Source organism: Branchiostoma belcheri, unplaced genomic scaffold (genome assembly GCF_001625305.1).
Source record: "Branchiostoma belcheri isolate BF01 breed outbred unplaced genomic scaffold, Haploidv18h27 scaffold173, whole genome shotgun sequence".
NCBI classification, from domain to species: domain Eukaryota; kingdom Metazoa; phylum Chordata; class Leptocardii; order Amphioxiformes; family Branchiostomatidae; genus Branchiostoma; species Branchiostoma belcheri.
The window spans coordinates 154,377-163,517 of NW_017803191.1; the positions used below are offsets into that span (position 1 = coordinate 154,377).

Genomic DNA, 9,141 nt, shown 5'->3' on the forward strand with positions numbered 1-9,141 from the left:
GCATTTATCAGACCAAGACCAACCCGGGGTTCGCCCCGGTCCCTTTGGTGACTCCGGATAACACAGCCGATCGCGCGGTCTTCGCACCGGCGACAGATCATTCGAATGCCCTATCAACTTTCCGGGAGTGTATATAAAAAGACAAATAGATCTTATATACACACCGGGAGTGTATATAAAAGACAAATAGATTTTATATACACTCCCGGAGTGTATATAAAAGACAAATAGATTTTATATACACTCCGGGAGTGTATATAAAAGACAAATAGATTTTATATACACTCCCGGAGTGTATATAAAAGACAAATAGATTTTATATACACTCCGGGAGTGTATATAAAAGACAAATAGATTTTATATACACTCCCGGAGTGTATATAGCCACGTTCTTCATTTAATACAGCTTTGCATAGGCAACACCTGTTTTCATTGATTGCTTGATTGATATTGTACTATACATTGCTCATTAACGGTGCACACCCCAGTTCTTCCGCGACAGGGGTCGACGATAGTCCGTTGTAAAAAAGTGACGAAAGGGTTTTGAGGGTCCAAGTTTGAGGTGACATTTCTTATAAACTGCCACGAAGTATCATTAAACATTAACATGGCTGAAGAGTGTAAGAAATGGTGATTTTGGGGTGAAAATTTCTTTTGGCTCCGAACCTTACTTCCGGGTATCCTTGCGCGCCAAGTGTAATCCGCCCGTTTGACCTAGTTTTCGCTCTGCGGCTTCGTAGGGGTGGATTTGCAACCCCTCGCGCCGTGGACTGTTTAGAAAATTACAGTACTAGAATTTTCTGTAAAAAAAGTGTATAATTTACTCGGGTATAGTCAAGGCTTGGGTCTTTCTGCCAGCATCAGTCATTTCTGCCGGAAAATTTTTTTTGTGGGATTATCCTACGCGAAAATTCGCAATTTTGGGCATTAATTTTGGAGTGAAAATAATGTTTTTTCCGTTGATTTTACCAAACTTAAAAAGGTTGAAGAAACCAAACTCAGCTTGTCTTGTAGCTGAAGAGATACCCTTTCGTCCCATATACAGTTATTCTCCTTCCGAATTATTCCACGCCAGAGACGGTCGCTAGATTTGAGGGTGTGCAGCTTCGAATAGAGGCCCCAAATAAACTGGGGTGTGCCCCCTTAACAATGTTGTGTACTGTAGGTATGTGGCCTGTCGTTGAAATTGCAAAATTGGTCATGTAGTTATGCAAAAAAAACTGTTGAGTTGATGTCTGTGATTGGTAAATACTAGTTTGCACTGTGCTTTGTTTCTTATATACACATGTACGTACTGTATATCCAAAGCATTTTGCAATTATCATGTTTAATTGTCAAGGAGAATCTGCCAGCCTCTGAGCTAAAAGTGTGATAAAAGGTCTTTACTTGTGTCATAATGTCTTACACAATATTACCTCAATTTGCCTTCCAGGTTGAGAAACCTGCTAGAGCAAGAAGAGAAGCAGTACCTACAGCAGATGGAAGCCCAGGAGGAGACAACCCTGGAACGACAGGCCAAGATGCGAGAGAGAGCCAAGTTTCTGAAGGAGAAGAGAGAGATGGAGAGACAGCGGCTGGTCGAAGAGAAACTGGATCAACAATGGAGGTACAAAATTGTTTGAGAGCATCTCATTGGCTTGATTTTAACCATTTTCTTCATTATGTGAATATTAAGATAATATTGTTAAGTTTCAGTCAATATAACGCCTCTTTTTGATTAAGTTCTCTGAATGTGTTTCTTTTCACTTAGAAAACTATCTCTTTTTCTTGCCTGTTTTTTTTACAGTAATTGAATTTCACTGTGTAAAATTTGGATACTATAAATCACTTTGTATTCACGTTTTTTCGCGGTCACTTCTGTAGCACAAATTCATTGTTACTGCAAACAAATAATTCACCGAATTTCTTTCTTCTGCACCTGCTGCCACCACAGACATACATGTACTGGTATATATCCATTTTGCTCATACCGCGAATATAAAAATTATTTCCTTAACAGGAATGGTACAAACAAGCAGTCTAACTTTTGCAATTCAAAACATGTCTTAGAAGTGACTTTTAAATTAGTTTTTGTCCCAGCATCGATCAAGATGCAGCTGTCTAAAATCCAAGCTTGCATCACACAGGGAACAGTGTGAGGAGCTGAGGTCCAACCTGAGCCGCCGCCATCTTGACGAGGTGTGCACAGAACGCCAGGAACAGCTGAGGGTGAAAGAACACATCAAACAGCAAAGGGAGGAGGAAGAGAGAATGTATGCAGGTAGGTTACGACAAAGGATGTGTGCCCTGGGTAAACCCCAATAACCTAAGAACAAGAAAAATCCTGCCCACTGACTTTGCCAGCACTTTGGGAGGTCACATTGTCAAATGGAAATAGTGAACATCACTGAATTGTTAGAGGACAAATAAACTGGCATGAAAGACAAACTACTGTAATTTCAGTTTTGGGGCAAGAGGTGATTCATTGGAACTTTGGTTTCTACCAGTCCTGCATACATCGGGGTGATATTTTACCCAAATCGATATTCACGGCTGCCTAATCTACCGAGCAGGGCAGGCAGAAGACCTGTCATAACGACAAGAAAAAGAAGTATACTTTTGCACTTTGATAGCTGAAAACAAAAGTTAGCACTATATGACTGACTGTGTGTTTCGCAGAGTTGTACGAGAAGGATCGTCTGGCCAAGGCAGTGCGAGAGGAGGAGGAGGCCAAGGCCCAGATGGAGAGGAACAGGGAGATGCTGGAGACACTCAACCTGCAGAAGGCAGCGCTGGAGGTGCAGAGACAGGCAGCTGCTGACCTCAAGAAGGAGGAGGCACAACTTCTGGTTTGTTATTTTTGACTGTTGAATTTTTCTTAATGCTGCAATATTTCTTGTGTTAGTACCTGGTGGTTTCAGGGTTTTAGCTCACTGTTATTTGTTAAAGGAAGCTATCATTCTAGATTATGCAAGCCCTTTATAATTTCCCTTGATTCTTTGATCGTTGCTACTTATTGTTTGAAGCAAACGCTTAAATTTTAAAAGACAGTATAACCTGGTGTTCTAATATCTCCTGACCAGTTGATCTTAAATTCCTTCCACAGAGAGAAGAGAAAGAACTGAGGAAGATTGAGGAACAGCGGGCAGCGGAGGAGAAGGTGCGGAAACAGCGGGAGATGAGGGGAGACCTGGACCGCTCCATCCGCATCAAGATGAAGAAACAGGCCAAGGAGGTGCAGGAGGAGCTGGCTCTGGACATGAAGATTCTGGAGCAGCTTCTGCAGGAGTCCAGGAATGAGGCCATGGAGAGCATACAGAGGAAGGTAGGGTGTCTAAGGTTATTTTTTTTTGCAACCACAAGTTTCTTACCTCCCAGCAATTTGGCATCTTGTCAGCTGCCTTCTTCAGGGCATAATGAACTCTTTCAAATGACTCTCCAGTATAATGTAGTTATTCATTGTAAATGTATAATGTACTTAATATGACTAATTAGGCTATATAACTAGCAACAAATACAAGAAGCACCTAATGTGATATATGACAAACTGAATACACAAGAAATGTATGAAGATGAATATGAAGAAGGCTGTTGAAAAATTAGTAGCTGTAACATTACATATCTTTTGGTTAGTTACCAAATGTTGTTAAGTCTACATTGATAAGAGATAGTGAAGCATGATTTTAATCATGTTAAAAAATCTACATGGTTGAAAGTTAACAGCTTTTGTCTTCCAATTGATCATGCTGATTCTGTTGTTTTCTTGACTTGCGAACATCATGGACACATAAAACATGGTACAGATTAAACAGGTGAGAGGGAATGGTGCAGTATGGGTGAAAACTTTCAGCCACTTCTGAAATGAGCTGAACTGCACTATGATACAAGTTGATTGTCAGACACACAGCACAAGATTTGAAACACAAAATGTTCTTATTATCTTTCCAAAATAATAATGGTATGTATTGGTGAGATTTCACTCACTTCTGCACAGGAACATAACATTGTACAATTCACTTCATGCCTCCACTTTTATACCTGGTACAGGCATGACCTCTCTCACTCAATCCAGGGTATTCTCACTCCTGTGGAGGGACCCCTCCCTTGACGGATTCCATTCTCGTCTGAGTCTGGCACTTCTGGGGCATGCAGGGGCAAAGTGTTGCACTAGACTGTCCCTCCATCTCCTACAGGGCTGTCATCTATTATGCACTGCTATAATATTCCATCATAGTACAGATGTTGTATGTTTTTCCTATCGCATGGGAAATGACTGTCATTTTTTTCTGTGGTGTTTAGCGTGAGCTCCGAGAGGAACAGCAGCGTTTCCAGGAGTACCTCGCCCGGGAAGCAGAGCGCGAGAAAGAGCGTGAACTGGAGCTGGAGCAGCTCATCGATGTGGAGGTGCAGAAGATGTGGGCCAAGCGACAGGAGCAGTGGCGACTCGAGCGCGAGGCACGTCATCGACTCATGGCAGACGTCCTGGCCACAAGGAGAAAGCAAGTGGAGGACAAATGTAAGCATTCTCATTACTCAACTTTTGACTCTGGAACATATCTATGTCATACATTAGTCAACTTTAAAACTCCTTTCATACAGATAATGTTCTTATCTTTGTTCAAACGCATAAAATGTATAGAACGAATTCTCTGCTTACCTGCTGCAATCTTCTCGTGACTACAAATGACCAATCACTTGGTACTGCTATCATTAAAATGTGTCAGGAAATTTATACTACCCACCATCTCTGTTGCATACTGATGTAGATGGCCTCCTTGATTCCTCTCACAAAGTAGTCCTGTTTAGTGTGACCTGTTTATATCAATAATTTTTTTGCTTGCTTTTTGTTTTAGTGGCAGAAAACCTTCGTCAGCAGGACATCATCCGGGCAGAGCGTGAGGAGCTGGCCCATGCTATTGAGGAGCACAAGAGGCTGGACGCAGAGCACAAACACAGGATCAAACAAAAGAACCTGGTAAGAACTTTCCGCAGAGAGAGAATTTTATTGCATGACAATTATACATGGTACAACTATTGAACATAGCACAGATAAGATTACTTTCAAAATTTAAAAAAAAATTCCTAATGCCTTGTTTATCGTATACAGTGCTCTAACAACATGTTGTGTATTTCTACCAGGCCTACCAAAGTGACCTTGATGCCCAGATCGACTACCAGTACACTCTACGGGCACAACAGCAGGATGAGGAGTACCGGGAGTACCTGCACGGTGTAGAGGTGGAGGAACAGTACCAGCAGAAACTGAAAGAGGTCCTCGCCTCACCTGTCATCAATAAGATGCACCCCATGAAGATGGCACACAGCGCTCGCAAACAGCAGCAAGCACAGCAGCAGGAGGAACCACAATTTCTTTTGACTGGACAGAAATTGTAGAAACTTATGTAGACAAGTGAACTCATAGAAACTTGTAAAATTGTATCATAATTGTTCAGGAAATGTATCTACTGTAGTTCAATATGTGGATGAATGTTTTATGTTCATCACCTGAGGTGACTTGACAATCTACATTCAAAAATGTTACAGTTATATTTGCTTCTTGTCCATTTCTGGACAATGGTGTTTCACGAAATGTTATTAACATAACTTTTTGGCTTTGTTTTTACTGTACAGTGGAGAAAAAGTGAAGGAGACGAGATAAAAATGAAAGTGTGCATATTTGATGAATTCTATTGGTTATCTTTATTGTACAATTTGTATGAGCCAACAGCATATATATGGTGTACATGTGTAGGTCAATTTAATGACTCACATGAATGTGTCCTTGTAAATATAGACTCACATGTATTTGTTGTTCTACAATAAAGACACCCTTACTTTCAGCATCAGCTGTCTTGATTGAAAGCTCAGATATCTTTCTCATCAGTCAGGTGTTCATTCAAAACAGGACCACACAGACAATCAGTTATACTGAACAAAGAGGAATTTGCCGGAGACAATCTTGGTACAAGCCCCAGCACTGCTTCAAGGTGTTGCGTCCATTGCCGAGGTAAATTTAGTACGCCATACTGACAACCACTGATAGTCCCAACAAAATGACAACAAAGACAGCAAAGTTTTAAGAGTTTCATTCAGCTCACAGCAGTTTGTAATAAAGAATAACAAAAGAATGTGTTATTGTTAAAGTGAAAAGCCAGAGGTGAAGAAGGCAATGTTGTTATTTGTGCCCTGTCTTGCTAAGTTTTTTTTAAAGTTTTCATTCCCGGCCTATCTAATATTTTTACTTGGTTAAGTTATACTCTATCTACAGTTAGTTTTATTTGTTGTATTCAAGCTAGACTGTCTATTTGTCGTCTTATTAAGCCTCATTCTTCCCAAGCTGTTCAGTGTTTTCAAACCGAATTGTACATGTACCAACCCAAAGTCAGTATACCAACGTTCAGTATACCATGGGGCACCTGAGTTGTGCTTTTCAGGCGAAGATACACGAAGAAAAGGGCACAGAAAAGCATGGATACATCTTATGGTAAACAACACAATAAATACCAAACATTTCAAGGACAAAAGATCGACGTATGATAACCACTCAGTAGTCCAAACAACCACCTGTTCACCTATCACGCCCCGGTCACGGTACAGCCACCTGTTAGCGGTCCAATGAACAGTTAGCATGCAAGCAGAATATGTAAAAGTGACTCTCATTGGTTTGTGGACTGTTGACTGGTAATCAATTGGCAACTGTCAGTCAACTGTCGACAACAATACCTTGTTGGTGGCCCTTCGTTTTAGGGAGGTGACACTTAGCTAAGTAGCAAGACCAAGGGGCTTTAAAACAGCTTTTAAAATCTCCTTGCCAAGAACTACAAGCTAGGGGGATCACTTAACCACGTTCGGCCAATGTCGTGCCTAGACAAAATTACACGAAGAACAATTACCCACTTCCCTTTTGTCGGCGTCCTTTCTTCTATTTTATTGCTTGTGCAGGCCACAGTAAAATGTCATAGTGTGGTTCATAACTAACTGAAGGAAACTGCAGACCGTCTAGTAAGACGACAAGAGCCCAAGACGGCTCTTAGCATATTTCCTACACCATGAACATGCACTGCCATAGCATTGTAGCAAGGTTACCGTAGCAAGGCGTACACGGACGCGATATTGTGTGGAAGGCGTTCAGCACCAAGGACAGGTCTACTTATTGCCGGTCGCTACCGATGAGCGCCAAGGACAGGTGTGTTCATACATTATTCAGCTCAGGAAGAAACTGCCTTTTATGATCTTGATAATAAACTCTTAAAATTGATAGACGTTGTCCGTGCATCTTACAGAAGGTGGCAATAAAATAGACGGTAAGAAGCGTTACACGCAAAAGATGGCTTCTAGACGATATCAGACACCTGCTAACTGTGTAAATTTACCTTCTACCTACTGATTTTCAAGTGTAGCACTTGACTTTCTATTAACGTTTTTAGGCACCTATATTGTATTGTAATGTACAATGCTATTTTGTGCGATGTTTCTACATGACCGTACATGTGACGTGAACATGTACTTTCCAGCCAATTTTCCTGCATGGTACGGGCATGTTAAAAATTGATAACCTACCTTCTAGTATTTTCGTTCACCAATGCAGACCAATGCAGAGCTATCCGTATTGCCGCGGAATAGCTCTGCATGGGAGAATGCATATTTGAAGCCCGCTCTATAACATGTCAAACGCGCGATCATGATTAGAAAAATGGTAAAGCGTCACGAAAAACATATTTTTTCCAAGATATTTCTGTGTTTGAAGGCAAAATTTTCATTCATATTTTTTGGATGAGGAGCCATAGTCTCATTTTCAGGCCTTAATGTTTTTCGTGAAAAGCGCGCTCAAAAATACCGCAGATGAATGTACTGAAAACATCAGTATTACTTCGTTGGTTATTTGCTCAGAAATGACTCTAAAATACACCAGAGAGACTCTCAATTTTAAAAATAGCGTTATGCTGCTGCTAAGTAAACAAACATGGCGTCTGGCCGGGTCGACTCCGCCGATTCATGGTGATTTCTTGTTTCCAACGTCATATAACAAAGTCATATACGACTTATTTCATGCCAGAATGTAGCAACTTGCGGTACCTGCATCAAAGACCTCTTCATTTCGGTAAATTTCACTTCTGTACGGCGATCGCGTTAAACAAACATTTCGTAGTCGGAAATGTAAACAAACATGGCGACTGGTCGGCTCGCCTCCGCGATCGCCAATTCATAACGATTTCTTGTTCCCGCGGCGATATACACGTTACTTCATGTCAAAATACAGCAATTCGGTATGTTATCTCATCATATCAGGGTGTATTCCGGTAGATTTTAGCCTCCTATATGTGTTTTCCGGTGTTTTCCGGTGTTTTCCGGTGTATTCCGGTAAATAGGCAGACCCGATGGCTAATGATTAACTTGAAGTATACATACTATTTACCTTTGCTAGGAGGCATCACAGTAACGTAAAGTCTGTTGACACTCTTAGTTGGTAATCAACGTTAAACGCCTGAGAAAATTACTGATCTGCATCCCTAAATTGTGCCTTTTGTCGCTAGTTATGGGTTCACCACACCACGAAGTGGGTATGGTGAAACCATATTGCTTTTTCTGGTGTTTCTTCTTCTTCTCCTCCTCCTCCTCCTCCTTCTTCTCCTGCCATTTTTTAAATGGATTCAGCTTCTTCATTTTAGGGCCTAAGGTCCTGAAATTTGGTATGGAGGTACAGTGGGCAAATACCCTTAGACGTTTTTAAAATTTTTGTGATACAGGCTTTTAGAATGGTTTTATTTGAGTTTTTTTGGCTGTGTTATAGCAAATGTATTACTGTGTTAGTGTGTCATGTTTACCACGTTTGGGTATGAGTCATCACAATGGAATGCAGGGCATCAACCAATAGGCATGCAGCTTTCCTCTATTCTTCTTGCTGATTGGCTGTTGGGATTTAACTTGATTAACACCTGCACAGACCATTTCCACCTGCACAGAGAATTTCTTGCTGATTGGCTGTTGGGATTTAACTTGATTAACACCTGCACAGACCATTTCCATACTGACAGTATGTCTGTATTCAAGTGTTTTGGTAGGTATTTCAAGCTTTCCTGCTCCAGCATTGGAATGCGGGGCATGAACGTTTATTTTTATTTTGAAAATCAACAGTTTGCATTATGCAATTAAAAATCCTAA

General features: G+C 40.9%; 1 protein-coding gene across 1 annotated transcript in view; it reads left to right on the forward strand.

Annotated features, from left to right (window-relative positions):
- The window catches only part of LOC109466974 (cilia- and flagella-associated protein 53-like), an 8,706-nt gene extending 2,887 nt beyond the window's left edge, over positions 1-5,819 (forward strand). Inside the window, exons 2-8 of the mRNA XM_019764860.1 lie at positions 1,433-1,606; positions 2,127-2,260; positions 2,659-2,828; positions 3,086-3,304; positions 4,279-4,495; positions 4,833-4,954; positions 5,119-5,819. Coding sequence (XP_019620419.1) covers positions 1,433-1,606; positions 2,127-2,260; positions 2,659-2,828; positions 3,086-3,304; positions 4,279-4,495; positions 4,833-4,954; positions 5,119-5,373 — 1,291 coding nt within the window. The 3' untranslated portion in view covers positions 5,374-5,819. The remainder of the gene's footprint in view (positions 1-1,432; positions 1,607-2,126; positions 2,261-2,658; positions 2,829-3,085; positions 3,305-4,278; positions 4,496-4,832; positions 4,955-5,118) is intronic.
- The last annotated feature ends 3,322 nt before the right edge of the window (positions 5,820-9,141 follow it).